Below are 18,578 nucleotides of genomic sequence, written 5' to 3' on the forward strand. Positions count from 1 at the left end.
AAATATTCTCTTTATTAATAATTATAGATAAAACTTTCTTTAAAGTGAACTAGAAAACTATATAATAATCACATGTTATGCATTGAATTCCATATGTGATACGTTGAGCTATTCATAAAATCATTGTCTTGGCATATTTCATGCAATAAGATATAGAATCATGCAGCCTTGACCAAGCATTTTAATTAGTCTATTTTTTATCCAATATCCATCGATATTAAATTTTGTATTGATTTATAAAAACTCACTCATATTACTTGACCACTAATATACATTCTGGTATTTTAGTTTATACTTGTTCTTACTAGAATGTATTCAATTTGAGTAACAACCTTATAAGATCTTCCTTTTAATTGTCTTTTGATATTGAATTTGGTAATTTTTTATCTTCTTCAAAGTGCATGTTATAAAAAGGATTTCAATGATATTGGCAATAATCCAGCAAAAGGGGATTATTTATCATGCATTATATTATACATACATTTTTTCCCTTTCTTTAACCGTGTCAATCCATTTTCTTTAATTTTATAACCGTTGTAGTTGTGGTATAAATTAACCAAGTTGGAGATCGGTGTGTCCAACTTGGTATGTCGACACTATGCCCGAGCTTATCTTATTATCTTAGTCATATAGTATAAGTTAATATACCAACAAGTTACATGTTGATATATTTGTTTGTGGTAAATTTCGTTTGTAAGTTCTTTTTATTTGAACTAGCACACAATGGTTTTAATTTAGGTATTTATAATTAAATTTTCTTAAGAACAGAGAGATAGACGAAACAGAGTAACTAGCAAGCGTTCGTTTCAAGATTTTCATTAATGATTATTAAGCAATAATTATCATGCATGTAGATACTCAAATAAACAGAATGAACAATACATATATTGGCAATACAAATCATTGTCCACTTCGCATAATCATCAGGTTACAATTTCATAATAACAAACTATGAACTACAAACTACACTACGATACTAAATGAAACTAAACTAATCCTAGAAAAAGAAAGAAAATGTGGCCAAGAAGTTGTCATACCCAGCAATTTCATGCACGGAAGCCATATGCGTAGGAGGTGAGTGTTTTTGAGAGTGCAAGTATGATTTTTTCGACCCTTGTGAAGTGACACTCTCCTCATATTTATAGACTTAATCGAGAGTGGTTAATTTTCATCGTGGATATGTAACCGTTGTCCACTATACTGATTATTCGGCTTAAAGGTAACTTCTCCCAACCGTTCCATCCACGTTTTTATTTTTTCAATTTGATCTTCGATAATCGCTTTGGTGCACTTATTTAATTACCTAAAATCTCCGGTAACCACCTCTTGCATTTTTTCGAGTCGTTCTCGAGCATGTATGCTTATAGTTTCTGATATTCAATTTGTCTGGCAAGTACCTTGTCAATCAACTTCTTCGAGTGGAATGTCTTCGAGTGGCCCTAACAAATGCCCCCCTAGAAATTTAGTCTTCGAAGCACGCGTTAAGGCGATGAAAGACTGAATTCCTATGATTTTCAATTCTTCGATCAATACTGATTAGTTTTCGAGTCAACTTTATGATGTACCTATTCGATGGAACCCTAATCAAAAATGCTCTTCAATGTGGTTACTGTTATATTTAAGTTTTTACTGCCCCTAATAAATTTTGACGGCGCTTGCTCACATTTCCCAATGCTCTTGTCCGTTGATTTAAAATATGATTTGAAACGTTTGATGGTTGATCTAACTTGTTGGGCTATTTTCGCTTTGGCCCGTTTACATTCGTTTAAAAGGTCTTAGGGTAAAATTACTTTTTACCGTTTCCTTTGTGCGCACGTATTCTTTGCCTTTCAAACTTTCTCCGTCCTTGCTTCTTCTTGTTCTTCTCCTTGTGGATCTTGCTTCATCTTGCTGCAATGGCTTCTTCTACTGCTTCAACTTCTGCTACCGCCTCAGTTCTTTCTCCTACACTGGCTTTCACTTCATCTACACAATCTGTTCCTCTGCTAATGGCCAATGCTACGGTCTATGCTGTGAAAGAAGGTGACGAAACCTTCGTCCCCATCTCGGGCATGGAGGAAGCTAGCTTCAAGATTTTCAATTCTCAGGTACTTCTTCCCTTCTCTCTTCAAGATGGTACCACCCATACTTTTCTGGGTCCTTTCATAGGTCAGAATAAGAAAAAGTTTGGTAACACATTGCTTGCTGAGGATTCTTCTACCTTACCTTTCATTTATTCTCCTACAATAGACCTGAACTTGTTTAGTGACACCACCAAAATTTTTATATAAAAGTAAAGCTAAAGTAAAAAAAGGGAAGAATGTATTACCTGGAAAAATGGTTATTGATGATAGCAATAGTAAGAAGCGAAAGAGGGGAGGAAATAATAAAAAATATTCTCAACCATTGATTTCAATATCTAGGTATAAATAGGTAAGAGGTGATGTTGATAAATATAAGAGTAGATTTGGGACTTCGCTTAATATAACTTATTATCACTATGAATGTTCCTACTATAACTCTGTTGGCATCGTTAAGGTTATCGTGACTGAGGTATTGTCTATTTTGACACTCATTGGATCGTCACGATTTTTTCCATGAAAAGGTATCTCGGTAGGTTAAGGAGAGAGGTGTTTATAAACTACCTTTATTCTCAAATCTTAAGTAGTGTGACACTTTTAGGCATATTAGAACAAGCCCCTTAATTGAGGCTAAGAGATAAGAGTGACCTAGACCCTCTTTCTAATGCCAATGTTTCAATTATAAGTCTATTAATATCGTTAAGGTTATTGTAATCGAGGTATTGTATGTTTTGACACTTGTTGGACTATCATTATTTTGTCCTTGAAAAGACATTTTGAAAAGTTAAGGAGAAATGATGTTTATAAACTCACTACAAGAAAGTTGGTATTTATCTACACCCATAATTCGTAGGTAATGCAGAATTTTCGTAGGTAAATGGGTATTATCTACGAATTATCTACGAAACTTTTTCCGTAGATAATAAGCTCGTAGGTAAATTTATCTACGAAAATTGGCCTCCGTAGGTAACTTACCTATGCATTACCTACGAAAATATTCGTCTGAATTTATCTACGAATGCGTATGCATTACCTACGAAAATATTCGTCTGAAATTACCCACGAAATGGTAGCATCAGGAATTTGCATATGAACATTACCTACGAAAAATTGTATAGAAAAGTTACCTACGACACGTTTTCGTAGATAATTTACAAATTGAAATATAGAAAACTTACCTACGACACTTTTTCGTAGATAACTTACAAATTGAAAATTCCCCATAGTGAAGTTATCTACGAAGTTTTTCGTATGTAACTAACCTACGAAAATTTTCGTAGGTAACTTACATACGAAAAACTTCGTAGATAACTTACCTACGAAATGGTTCATAGATAACTGACCTATGAAGTACGTTATAGGTAAGTTATCTACGAATCATTTCGTGGGTAATTTATCTACGAATTTTTTCGTAGATAATATGGATTTTGCTACAGCCAATCATTTTAGCTAAAGCCATGCAACTGTAACGACCCACCTTAGGTCATCACATCAATAACCAACCAAAATAAAAGAGCATTTATAATAAAAAAAATAGAGCAAAAGCCAGCTACGCTAGAGTGTAAAAATTGTTTTCATAATAGCAAACATAAGTATATTAGTCATTCTCAGTAAAATCATACAGTCATCCAAAATATATTAACATTAACCATTAACAGAAACACCCTAGGTGCTGGTCAAGCTCTAAGCCTAGCCACTTCTCAAAGCAGCTACCCAGAAGACTCCTTGCTATCCTATGGCTTCACACCTGATCTGCTCCCCCACATAGTGAGATCATCACAGTTCCACCACATGGAAACATAAGGGTTAGCACGTATAAAACCAACCATAGTATAAATATCATTTAACAATTATTTGTTCAAACCAACATGTATTTCCAAGATAGATATAAACCAATAGCATACATATTAATTAAAGAAATCCATAACCCTAGTATACAATCCATACCATATGTATACATAATCCACATCCAAAGCAAAGTCACACCACCGTATAATCCATGATGTAACCAACACATCCAAACCAAATGTTGGCCTCAACACCTATCCAAACCAAGTGTTGATACGGTGAAACATGTCAGCAACCCATGTCTCACGCCTAACCTCTCATGGAAAGTATACAGTTGGATTACGTCGTCACATAACCCTGGTGGGGTCACCTCATCCATCGGTATGACTCGACCCAGACCCATACCGGTAGCAAATAGATACTTAGAGGAGTACTTCAGAATCCACCTAACATCTGAAGTGGTTTACTATATAATCCTTGGAAAAGTTCCAAATTGGAAATCCTCAAAATGGGATTCCGAAATTCCATATTTTCTCCAAAGATTATATCCTTGATCTCACCAAGAGATCTCCCATCCATAACCTTACTCCTCTCAGTTCTATTTACTTTTCCAAACCACATACACATAACATACTTCATAATTATATATATAAATATAATCATAACCATGCCAAATTAAATATCCAAAACAACCACCAACTTGAATAAATAACAACCATCAACTTAAATAAATAACAACCTTCATACAAACAAAATAGCATATTAAAAGTTATACTACTCCTATCATGCTCATGTATACTAGATTAAGTCTTATAAGTACTACCCTTACTTAGCATACTAGATTAATTTTATAAATGCCACCCTTACTTAGCATACTAGATTAATTTTATAAATACCACCCTTACTTAGTATACTAGATTAATTTTATAAATACCACCCTTACTTAGTATACTAGATTAATTTTATAAATACCACCCTTACTTAGTATACTAGATTAATTTTATAAATACCACCCTTACTTAGTATACTAGATTAATTTTATAAATACCACCCTTACTTAGATAATCCTGAACTGAAACTCGGGCAGAAACTGAGACTATAGCACAGCTGCCTCCCCAAGGCTCCTTCCGTCTAAAACAGGGACCGGAGCTAAAATTAGGACAGAACCTCTTCCTCTGGATTTCTCTTGGTCTTCAAAGAGAAGAAGAGGGAAAGAAGAGAGTATAAGAGAAGAGAGAATGAGAATTGAGGGATGAGAAGTATTTCTTGGGATGGTTTGCAATGGAGAAGTGAAGGCCTATTTATAGCCTCCAAAACACATTAAAAAAAATGTAAAATAATGGAGAAAAAGATAGACAAAACTAAGTGGAATGAATTAGTGGAATGAATTATAGAAGTTGGTGGGATGAATTAATGGAGTTGGTGTGAATTAATGGAGTTGGTGCCATGTTCTTTTCCGCACCGACTTTGGCTACTGATTTGGACCTTATAGACAGCCGAATCTGAAAATATTTCCTTCATGAAAGTTGTAGGATTTTCTCTTATCTTTCCATAGCCACCAAGTTTGTATCATTTGAACAACCACCGACCAAGTTATACCCCAAAAACCGAGGCTTGCCAATCAGCCCAACGAGAAACAATTGTATCAATAAAAGTCCAATTTTGACCTCCTAAACGACCGATTTTGCAAATGGCTATTTCTGCAAAAGTTGTGCGTTTTTCTCTTAGATTTCCATTGACACCAATTTTGCATTATTTGGACCATCACAGCCCAAGTTATGCCTCGGACACTGAGACTAGTCAGTCAGCCCAGCGAGAAATGATTCTTAAAAAAAAAATTTCACAACTATCTAATTAGATCTAACAACACACATATCTTTCTAAGCATAAATGGAGTGTGAATTATCTATAATTGAAGTAAAATATAACCACCAAATTATGACCAAATACCACATAGTAATAATGACAATAATAATAATAATAGTAATAATCATGTTGAAAACTGAGATGTTACAGCAACCATTAGGTATCTTACATTGAAACAACTTTAATTTCTCAAAAACTATCAAATTTTTTTTGCTAAAACCCTGCAATCATTATATATCTTATATAATAATTTTATAAATATATTTCAAATGTATAAATATTTTGAGACAACTTTAATTTCTCAAAAACTATCAAAGTTTATTGAAATTTTTTTTTTAAATACCATAAATATTTATGTCTCAGCACAGCAATAAATAATAAGTTATAAAGACATACAATGAAAATATTGTTGTAAATATAATTCCCTAACATTGATTTATGTCATCATATCAACAAACAAAAACTTCCATAAAATTCACTTAAGTAGGACCTGTAATAACAACCAACAAGCACCTTCATTATAACTACATCCATGGAAGTTATGTATACATTTTTTGCATTAGGATGAATGTATATATATTCAGCAACATCAAATGAATAATAAGCTAAAAATTTTCAAATAAAGTAAACACAGGATTAATGATAAGATATATAACAACATGAAATGAACAATAAGCTAAAAATTAACAAATAAAGTAAAAAATATAAAATAGAACATGAAATCCATAATATTTTAAAGTCATGCATCATAATTTATATCCTACTCTTAGATCAAGTCCTGCAATTAAAAACTATCTAATAATCTGCATAGTGAGAAGAGTTTTGTCGATCATGTTGGTCACCATCTTAAGCATCCTCCTGGTTTTGGTTCTCATTTTGTGGTTGGTCATTGACGTCTTGTAACACCATTTGTGCGGCGGGAGGAAGAAGAGGGAGAACAACACTTACTAGGGATTCTATGTGCATGACATCAAGGTTGTGTCTTAAAAGATTATCTTTCCAATAAGGAAGATTCCAAAAAATACTTTTTTTTCTCCAGTTATGAAACTCGCCGTATCCTCGTAATTTGGGCAAACGAGGATTTTCTGTGGCCATTGGTAAATCCATTACTCTGCCCCAAACCAAATCAGGTGTCATTGTAGGTGGTGGGCCATCTGTTTCAACTTTCCCTTTTAAGAAGGCTTTTTTGTTCTTCCTAAATGTATGATCATGAGGTAAAAACCTACGATGTGAGTCAAACCAACAATTTTTCCCCCATTTTCTAACGTAAAGGCTTTTGAATACTCCATACAATGTGGACATGCCAATTTACCTTGGGTTCCCCAACCGGACAACATCCCATATGCAGGGAAATCATTTATAGTCCACATTAAACTAGCCCTCATGTTAAAATTCTTCTTTTTTGAAATATCATATGTTTCTACACCGGTCCACAACTTCTTAAGATCGTCCACCAAAGGTTCGAGAAACACATCAATTCCTGCCTTTGGATTGCGTGGACCAGGTATTAAACAAGTTAAGAACATAAATGGCTTGGTCATGCACATCTCAGGAGGAAGATTGTATGGGGTCAGAATTACAGGCCAACAAGAATAAGGGATTGTTGATTGATAGAATGGGTTAAATCCATCAGAGCATAAACCCAACCGTACGTTGCGTGGATCCACGGCAAAGTCTGCATGTACCCGATTGAAGTGTTTCCAAGCTTCACCATCTGAGGGATGACGTAACACGCCTGAGCTATTTTTAAATTCATGATGCCAACACATGTGACCTGCAGTTTGCATTGATGCAAACAGTCTCTGCAACCTTGGAATTATAGGTAAATAGAACATTGTCTTCACTGGAACTAGTTTATTTGTGTTTGCCCCTATGTTGCGATCACGATACCTTGGCATGTCACAAAATTTGCAACAGACTAGTGCTCCATCATTTTTCCCATATTCATTATCATAAAACAACATGCACCCTTGTCTACAACAATCAATCTTTCTAGCAGTCAATCCAAGCTTCGATACTAATCGTTTAGCATCATAGTAATTTTTTGGCAAAGTTGTATTCATCGGAGCTATATCTAGAAGCATTTTTGTTATAAAATCTACACATTGGTCAAGGACATTCCAATTCGACTTGCATGCTAAAAGTCTAACACAAATTGATAATTTTGACTCTGATGATCCTTCAAATAATGGTTCATTTGACTCCATTAATAGGTTATAAAATTGTCGGGTTGCTTCATTCGGAGGCTCTTCAAAGTTTGTTTCTGGTATCTCAAACGACCCGTGTTGTCTAACAGCATCACGCAACATCTCATGCATCGTATTAAATGTTTCACTTTCTGTCACATGTATACCACTACTTGAAGCATCGTCGACATTACGGGAAATATTTTGTACGCCTTCCCCATGATCAGTCCAAATAAAGTATTCGGGCATAAAGCCATGCTTGTAGAGATGAACCCTCACTGTTTGAACATCATAAATCCTTGTAGACTCACATTTACTGCATGGACATCTAAGTTGTCGTTCATTAACATAACTTTCTTGTTCACAGGCTTTTCTTACAAACTCTTCAACCCCAGCTACGAAAGTAGGTTTCAAACCTCTTCTACCCTGATACATCCTATCATACATCCACCGACGACTTGAAGGAAAAGACATCATCTTCTGTATATTTACTAAATTTAAATATATTAGAACACAATGTCGTAATAATTTTCCTCTATGCATTAATTAAAATGGAGTGAATATTATTAGGGAAACAAAATTAATTAATCAAAACCTCCAATTATGGAGTAAACCTCAAGGATGACACTATACAAGTTTGGGATAACTTATACCAGCTCCTTCTAGTATGAATTGTCCTACACTGAATCCAAGACAAGACTTTGTAGATTACATTTTGATTCATTATTTAATGCAACAATGTGGGTCATAACATAAAAACACTTAAGTTAGTTTTGTTAATTCACTTTATACGGGTGTTACACAAAATATTTCAGGTATAAAAAAAATAACATTATAAGCACGTGTTTTTTGGGTAAAAAAATTGGTTCTATACTTATTAGTCATGTCGCACTTCATGATAAAAAATGTTAAAGTTGATTTTTATTTTAAGAACCATTCAAAACAGATGGGGTGACACTTTAAATCGGTAAATATACATATATTACTACATTTTATTAGTTACAAAAATTACTTTATTATATAATTTATTCACTTAAATTTTAGAATTAAATTTTATAACAAACTGTATATGTCTAATAAAAATGAATATATCATATTATAAATTAAGGTTATTAATTAAAATATTTAAATAATTAAATATTATAGTAAATAAAATATGTATAGATTATAAAGTGTGTAGGATATAAATAGTGTAGATGGGATGTTAGTATAATTAAATGTAATGTGTGGAACGTGAAGCAATGAGTAACTTAGTAGAAATAGCATGGAAGAGAAAAAAGCAAATGGTAAGAGGAGGGCCACTGCCTCTCTCTGTCCTAAAAGATATGCATGTCGGTAAAGCACTCTACACTCCGACGTCTGCTACAAATTCTATCTCTACATTTATAATTAAACTAGTAAACTAGTGTTTACGAACTCAATTGTATGTTTGCTTTATGAAAAGTAACGTAAGACCAAATCTACTTTTACAATGACTTAAATATATAATCAACAATCTAATTTTTAATATATAAAAAAAATATTCCACGTGTTAAATATTAGTTGGGCTGGTTTATATTTCTTTTAATATAAGTATAAAAAAACTAAATTTGTTATGACCATATATAAAATATTGAGATCACCATACATTATAAATAGAAGTTATAAAAAGAGGTTTGACAAACTATAATATTTAGAATCCACCGTAGATACTATATTAATCACACAAATAGCCACCCGTATAAAGTGAATTAAAAAAACTAATATAACTAGTGGACATTCAACCATTTTACAATGTAGACTTAATTGGTTTTTCTTTCGTAATTGGTAACAGGATTTTTTTAACTTAAAAATGATTTTTATTCAACATATATAACAAGGATTACTTCTATTTGTTACTACAAAGTCAAGAAACAAATGAAGTTCCCTCATGAAGAAACAATTGCAGTGGTGCAACCAAGACACCTCCAAACTCATTAGCCACTATTAAGTGGTCATTTTGCCTAAACTAAATTTGTGTAGTAGACTGATTTGGTATTTTGATAAGTGTCCATGAATTGGTTTTTTAAACAAAACCATTTAATTATTTTCATAAAGTAAAATTGTTTATTATATTTATAAAGCTACACCAACTTGTAAAGGCAACGTCAATTTATAAATCAATTTAGACATTTGAGAAAACAATATAGAATAATTGAACAAACTAATGGAGGGTTGCATGACTAATTTCTTTAAAAATCAATATTACATACAAAACACAAGTTGAAACAACAAGCATTGGATTTGAGTTTTAGTATTATACCTCTTAGTCAATATTTTCTTGAAAAATTGCTGCAATCGATCTCAATTTGATAATTCATAAAAACAACCTGAAAATATCAATAAACAACAACATTAGTAACATAAGATTTGATTACACTATCAACAACATTCTTACTGCACTATTAATATCACAAAGGCAAGGAAAAGTTAAGACAATATTGAAAATGAGTTAATACTCATAACAGAACCATAATTTCGAATTAACTAACTCTATACATCCAACCATGCTGGAGCAATTGTATACATCACAACCTTTATATTAATACACCTCACCAAAAAAAATGTATAACAAACAAATTGAATTTTTGTTTTCTTTTGACAGTATATATGTGCTTAGTTTCTCATGTTGTGCTGAAAGTACCAGTCTTATTGAACGTAGACTTCATGACATATATTAAGTTCTATTAAAAACATGCACCTTGCATATGGCTGGCACAATCCGATTACTCATAGTCCAATGTAGATGACATAAACATTACTAAGACAAGAGAAGAAATAAAACAGTATAGAACACACTTAAAGATCGTACTCAGAGGATTAGTAAATAAATATAGAAGCAATATGATCTTAGGAACTACAAAAAGAAGTAACCTAAAGCAGATAAACAATACAAATAATACCCGGTACAGTTCGCTGCTCCAAGTTGGGAAATACAAAATTTGGTCATCACATACTGTCCAAAGTAAATAAGTATATGGCCCAAACTAATTTTGATGCTTAGAATCCAAAACTGTTGTTTCATGCTAAGTACATCAATAATGAGACCGAAATAGCATTTGGCATATATCCAACACGTGACCTAATCAGAAAAACCACTTGTGTGACATAATAAATAACAAATTTAGATATGTTAATGATAATTAAATAGTTAGGTAATTCATATAAAAGTGAGAGGCATTATGCCTAGTATAGCAGCATGTAATGCATCTTTATATAGTCTTGCTGAAATGGGTAGGATAAGAGAAGCAAAAAATATATTCAATGATCTTCACAATTGTGGGCTCTCGCCAGACTCAGTAACCTATAACATGATGATGAAATGCTACAGCAAAGCAGGGCAAATAGATAATGCCATAAAACTTTTGACTGACATGTCACGTGAAGGGTGTGAACCAGATATAATTGTAATTAATTCTTTAATTGACACACTTTACAAGGCTGACCGAGTTGACGAGGCATGGGAAATGTTTGGGAGACTGAAGGATTTAAAGCTAGCTCCTACAGTTGTTACATACAATATTTTGCTAACTGGTTTAGGAAAAAAGGGAAAATTCCTAAAGGCGTTTGATTTGTTTGGGAGTATGAAAGAGTCTGGATGCCCTCAAAACACAGTAACTATAACACACTTCTTGATTGTCTTTGCAAGAATGAAGCAGTTGATTTGGCCTTGAAAATGTTTTGTAGAATGACAATGATGAACTGTAGACCTGATGTTCTGACATATAACACTATCATCTATGGCTTGCTAAAAGAAGGCAGAGCTAGTTATGCATTCTGGTTTTATCATCAGATGAAGAAATTTCTCTCTCCTGATCTCGTAACTTTATGCACCCTCCTTCCTGGTGTTGTAAAGCATGGAAGAGTTGGCGATGCAATCAAGATTGTCATGGAATTTGTACATCAATCAGGTTTACAGAAAGGCAATCAATACTGGGGAGAATTAATGGAATGTATTTTGATTGAAGCAGAAATAGACGAAGCCATTGCATTTGCAGAAGGATTGGTATGCAATTCTATTTGCGAAGATGATAATGTGATATTACCCCTAATTACAGTCTTGTGTTTGAGGAGCGGTGGTGATGGCGCAGAGATGAAGATCGAGAGCTTAACCTCTTGTGGATTGGTGCCTGTGAAGGTCGCCGGAGCAAGGCTACCCAGACACGGAGACGAAGGTGTATGCGATGTGGTTGAATCGTAGAAGACAGAACAGAGATTTACGGTTCAAAAAACCCATCTTTGGCACAACCAAATGCCATCTCACAAAACGATCTACGAAAATTCAAAATCAGATTTAGGGTTCCAAACGAAAACTTAATCAATATTTCAAAACCATAACAGAGAAAGCTTTTACATAAGTGACTTACCAGAACGCAAAGGATTTCTGACTTCTATTTACAGACAAACGAAGAACACAACTTCGACCAGAGGAAACGGTTTCGAATTAGGTTTTCTCGAAAGGTTTTTCAACACGCATAGTCGAACGCTTTCAGGCGATTAGAAACGAAACTCATAATCGCGAAGGTCGCTAGATCGTGGAGACCAAATCAGTTGAGAGAGTCGAAGAGAGGAGCATTACACAGACACGCGAAGGCTGTGATGAGGACGACGAATATGTTAGGGTTTCGGATAAAGTAATACAACATTTAGTAATTAAAGATTATTTCCAATTTTAAACACAAAATGTTACCTACGAAACATGTATATAGATAACATGTTTTTTTTTAATTAAAAAAATTGCACCTTCATTATCTACGAATAAGCTTCATAGATAAATTATTTATTTTAAATTTTTTACATTATTTTTTTTGATAACTCTTTTCTATGACAACTTTCGTAGCTAATTTTTCGTATAAAAAGTTCCCGCCAAAGTCCGCCACACTTATCTACGAAAATTTCGTAGCTAAATTTATTATTTCATTACCCACCAAAGTTAGAGTTATCTACGACATATTTTCGTAGATAAACAAAAATTATCTACGAAAATTTTTTCGTAGATAAATTTTCGTAGATAATACCCAATTTTCTTGTAGTGACTACACTTAATCTTGACTCTTAAATGATGTGAAACTTTAGGCATATTGAATACCACTAATAGAAGACATTGGTGCAGAGTTAGAACTTTTTGATACAATTTATTGAATTTTATAAAAGTAAATAATATAGTTTTAAGAAAGTGCATTTACTAACTTTTTCCATGACTAATTTTTATTCAAGACAATTGATTTGAACACCTTTTAAATAGGGGTATGCAAAAAATTCAAATTGATTCGAATAAATCTATAACTAACCTAATTCATGTTAAAAAATTGATTCATTTAGAGATAAAATTTGAACCTATCCACTTTTTAAGATCGATTCGGTTACCCGATCTATTTTTATAAAGTGAATCGATTCAATTCAATTTATTTTCAAAAATCAATCTATGTATGAGTAAAAAATGAATAATCACACTACAACGAACCGATTCAATTTTAAAAAATTTTATACATATTTATGAAAAAGTTGAACTGATTCACTTTTATAAAATGGACTAGTTTAATTCAATTTAAAATTTTCAAAAATTTGATTAACTCCCTTATTTTTTTTAGAAAGTTTAAGAAAAGATAGTCATTTGAAAAATTCATTTCTTTCCATCTTTACCTTTAAATTAAGTGAATTTTAGTATAAGACAAATAAAAATTTGTATCATTCCTCAATTTTAAATCTAATGAGATTTTACTTGAGAAACTAAAGCACTCTTTTAATAAAAATTAAGAAAAGACAGTCATTTAAGAAATTTGTTTCCTTTTGGAATTACCTTTCAATTAAGTAAATTTTAGTACAAAATAGATAAAATTTTGTATCATTCCTCGATTTTAAATCTAATGAACATTTGCTTGAGGAACTAAATCACTCTTTTTCCTCTAATTATTTATATATTTTAATCTTCTATCTTTTATCTATATTTATAAATTGAACTTATATAGTATTTTAAATGTAATTCCTTATAATTAAACAAAACCTTATATCACATTTTAAATTTTTCATTGTAAATCTAAAATATGATTAATTTATATATTTATAATATTAATGTATCACAAACTTTATTCAGAATTTATTCTCTGCAATATAAACTTATTACTATTGCTCTCTCACAATAACGACAATTTTAATATTTAAAAAAAAATGTTTTAAAATGAATTATATTATTACTATTTGATATAATATTAATTATTATTATTCTAATTTACCTCATAAATTATTCAATCATAGAATCAATTATTTTAGTATGATTATATGAAAAGGTTTTACATTTATTATCTTTAATTTATGTATAAAATGATTATTATGGTCCGTAGGAAGTATTTATTGATCAAATAACCAACCACAAATAAACTCGTGAAAAAGAAAAACTGAAAAAGGAATGAAAAATAAAAAACAAAACTCCCCCACCCCAGTATAAAGCATGATCAATAATGAAGAACATAAACGTTGTACTCCGTGGAAGCATCCCCTGTGTTGGGATCAAAGAAGTAGGTTCCATCAACCACTGCCACCAATCACAGCCATATCTTTAACCTCTTCATCAACCACGTTCCTCCCCAAGATAGTTATGCTGCTCCCTTCAAACAAGGCCAAATTCATAACCATGACCAAATGAAGCTGGGCCTGCCAGGTAAAGGAATACAACACTTCGGCCCAGCCCACAAGCTTCCAGTCCAACTCGGGGCCCAGGGTCAGAGGGTTGTCCACGATGTCGTGCCAGACTGCTAGTAGAATTTGAAGTGGCTTAGGGTTTGTTTCTTGTCCAAGCCCAATGACTTGGGGTCTAGTGAGCCCACGAAGCCCGTGTCTGTGTCTTCTCCTATGACGTTGGTGAGGGTATAGCCAGAGAAGTAAGAATCTGAGGAATAATTGGGTGGCCATGGTGCTCCTGGTTTTTTTTGAACTGTCAAGGTTGATTGCTAATCCCATGAAAATAATTTATGAGAAAACATTTATCAGAAATAATATTTTTTTTTTAAATATTATTTTTTAAATAACAAATCAAATACCAAATGCTAACATCTTATGTCATATTTGTGAAAAAGTAAGAAGTTTCTATACCTTAAATGCCTCCTTGGTGAATAAAAAGTTATACTTTTTTCGAACACAGTTGTACGCAAGATATGAGGGTAATTCTCAATTATATTAGGTGTCTTAGACAAAAATAACATTAACTACTAGAATTTTTCTTATTACATGCGACTTTTCTTGTGAATTTTTATGAAAAACTTGTAGGAAACGTTTTTACAAATTTTTCTGCGAAATTTTATCTGCAAGTAATACCTTCGTTGATAATATATTTTTGCGAATTTTAAAATTTACAGAAAATTTTCCTGCAAAATTTCTTGCGAAAAAATTCGCAAGAAAGTTTCCTGTAAAAAAAAACTCGTAGGAAAGTTTCCTATGAATTTTTTCATAAGAAATTCTGCAGGAATATTTTTTATGAAAAAAATTAAAGAAATTACTATAAATTCTATCAATAATTCTCCAACTTTCAAGTGTTCAGATATATAATCTTTTAAATTCTAAGATTGTAAATTATAAGCCTAACACTCAACCATACAAATCAACTTGTAAGATAAGTGTTGTCCAAACTTATATACTCTTTAATTGTTTTATTTTCAATCGATGTGAGACTTGAAGTTTTTTTAAAATATTAAACTTATAAATTTAATTTTTTTTATTTTTCCTGTGGATTAAAATTTGCAAGAAAAGTTACCTGCAAAATTTTTCTGCCATTTTTTTTTGGTAAAGATAGTAAAGATTATAAAGATAGTCGCAATGAGGATTGAACCTAAGTCCTCATACTTCTAACTATCTCAACCCCTCCCCACCCACCCTAGTGGTTGCCATTTAGTAAACATTACTTGCGAATTTATTTTTGTAAGAAAATCTACAAGAAAAAAAATAAAATTCTTACAATATTTTTTGCAAATTTATACCCTGGAAAAAAATTTCTATGAATTATTAAAATTGTAGCAAAATTTGTAAGAAATATCTGTAAATTATTTTTCGTAAATAAATTCGCAAAAAAATTTTGCAAATATTATTTTGTAGGAAAATTCACAAAAAAATTTCTGTTAATATTTTTTTTTTGGAAAAATTTCTAGTAGTGATTAATTATTTTTTGGAAAAAAAAATCTATCCAATTAAGGTATATAGTTACAAACCGTGAACATTCATCTTTTAAGTCATTTCACTTTTTCTTAAAAGCTATTTAATTTGAAAAATAAAAATTGCACTAATCAGACGATGGCTCGTCACTAATATAAGAATTATAAAATTGATGTAGATGTCACACCAATATAAAAAAAATAAATAGGTGACTTTTTACATTAATTATATTTAAACGATGTAGAAATATTAAAATGAATTTTAGTTTTTCAACAAAGTTCTTTCTCTCTCTCTACATATATATATTCTGAGTTTTTTTTTTCCAAGAACTTTTTTTTCTGTTTACTTTTAAAAAAATAAACTTCCCAAAAAAATTGTGTGCAACTTAACGAAAATGAATTCTGATTGGTCATGATAACTTAGATGAGACATTATTATTTTTTGGTTGCGAGCTTTGAATATTCTTATGATCGACTTTTGAGTGCTTCTAGCGTGAAGTACTTTATTATATGTCTTATCCATATATTACTAAATTGACTTATTACTACCGGTTAAAATTGGAAGAAAAAAAATAAAAGTCACCTCTTTCGGCCCTACGCCGCCATGGTCCCCGCCAGAAACTCCATTCGGTCGTTGGCGCCATTGGTTAATTCACCTGTGTCATTGACAAGGTCATCGTCGCCATCGGCGTCGTGCAAAGCCATGGGCGACGAGGATGTCGATGTGCACGAGTTGCGGCAGAGGACCTCGGATCTACGAGCCTTGAGGAGAGAGAAGTGATCATCGCCGCCACTAGCACCAACCCCATCCACCCCTCCTACATCGTTGCCACCAGCATCATGCAAGGCCATGGGTGGCGAGGACGTCGATGCGCCCAAGCTGCGGCGAAGGATGGTGGTGCGGTTCTTGGAGGATCTCAAATCTGCGAGCCTTAAGGAGAGAGAAGCGATCATCGTCGCCATTGGCACCAACCGCATCCACTCTTCCTACATCGCCGCCACCGGCGTCGCGCAAGGCCATGGGTGGCGAGGACATCGATACGTGCGAGCTACGTCAGAGGGCCTCGGATTGCGAGCCTTGAGGAGAGAGAAGCAATCATCGCCGTCACTAGCACCAGCCCCATCCACCCCTCCTACATCGCTGCCACTGGCGTCGCGCAAGGCCATGGGCGACGAGGACGTCGACGTGCGCAAGCTGCGGTGGAGGATGATGGCGATTTGCTTAATGACTTGCCATAGTCACCACACTCTATGGAATCACTAACACTAGCAACTAATGTTACTAGAATGTACAAGATTAATAAAAGAAAATATACCACATATAAGTATCATGAGTATATAAGAAGAAACCAAACAAATATAAACATGATATATATATATATATATATATATATATATATATATATATACATCATCCCAAAATAATCCTACATCTTATTCCTGGTCAAGCACACCTATACAAGGTACATCAGTAGTACTGCCATCAAAAAGATCACAACCCTGTCCACATCAGCTCCTCAAGCCTAGCTCTGATCTACTCTCATACAATGTATGATCATCATAGTCCAAACCATCATGGAAACAGAAAGGATAAGCTAGAGTTTAAAAAATATATATACATATAGAAACAAGTCTATCATATACAACAAACACCAGATATCCTGTATGAAACTAATCACATCACAACCAAGCATGTATCTCACCCAAGCATGTCCCAAAAGACATCAGATGCACATGAACACATCTCAACATACATCATATGCAAACACATTGACTAATGCGTCTTCATGCATTCACTTACGGAGATCTCCTAACAACATGAGTAGTCTAAGTGATTTTCACCCTACCGAACCTACCAAATTATTTTCACGCCCAAAGGTCGGCTCGATCACAGCAAAATGGGATATCAATCCCTCCTTTGGTTTCTCGAGTCTCATCACTTATACTAGGAAAGTCTAGTTCCATCATCAAGAGTAGTACAAATGGGTATAGGCTTACCACGACCTTGGCATGTATTACCAAGTCACATATGGAATTTGCCCACTGATTATCCTCAAGGAACCACACAACCTTTCCAGGTACTTGGTTAAGGGTTGTATCCATCGACCTCCTACCTTACTCAACCACTAACTAAAGGATTTAGAGGAGACTCAACACACCTCAAAACCTACTCCAAGAGACACACCTACTCAAGGAGGATTTTTTAAACAGTAGCCTACTCGAGCACCACTCTAAGATACCCTATGTGGGATCTTCAGTTTTCAAAATAATTTTCTCTCCTCAAATCCTAAGTTAGCCATCATGCTATAATGCCACACAACATTCTTATCACTCACACCTTACCATACATCTACTATATACATTACATCCAGTCAATGCATATAGAGACCAACCACATCAATAATGTACAACATACCAATGCTTAACATCTCAACCAAGAACAACATACCAATGCTTCACAATTCATACAATAATAGCATATCAATCATATAAAGCATATCAATGCTCATCGTCATCAT

The 18,578-nt window shown here is 33.1% G+C and overlaps 1 protein-coding gene and 1 long non-coding RNA gene across 3 annotated transcripts; both read right to left on the reverse strand.

The window, feature by feature from the left end:
• Positions 1 to 1,041: 1,041 nt before the first annotated feature.
• On the reverse strand, positions 1,042 to 12,599 carry LOC145955512 (uncharacterized). Of its 2 annotated transcripts, XR_014432123.1 has the most exons (5): positions 12,286 to 12,599; positions 11,965 to 12,190; positions 10,822 to 11,000; positions 10,182 to 10,248; positions 1,042 to 3,812 (listed from the first exon to the last, which is right to left on the reverse strand). It is a non-coding gene; the product is annotated as an uncharacterized LOC145955512 (long non-coding RNA). The 2 variants fall into 2 exon arrangements; XR_014432124.1 differs by lacking the exon at positions 10,822 to 11,000.
• A 1,844-nt stretch (positions 12,600 to 14,443) lies between these two features.
• Positions 14,444 to 14,827, reverse strand: LOC109789869 (dirigent protein 19-like). The gene has a single exon (XM_020348910.1). The coding sequence runs from the start codon at positions 14,825 to 14,827 to the stop codon at positions 14,444 to 14,446; it is 384 nt and encodes a 127-aa protein (XP_020204499.1).
• Positions 14,828 to 18,578: the final 3,751 nt, after the last annotated feature.

Source organism: Cajanus cajan, chromosome 3 (genome assembly GCF_000230855.2).
Source record: "Cajanus cajan strain Asha chromosome 3, NIPB_CcT2T_4, whole genome shotgun sequence".
Classification (NCBI taxonomy): domain Eukaryota; kingdom Viridiplantae; phylum Streptophyta; class Magnoliopsida; order Fabales; family Fabaceae; genus Cajanus; species Cajanus cajan.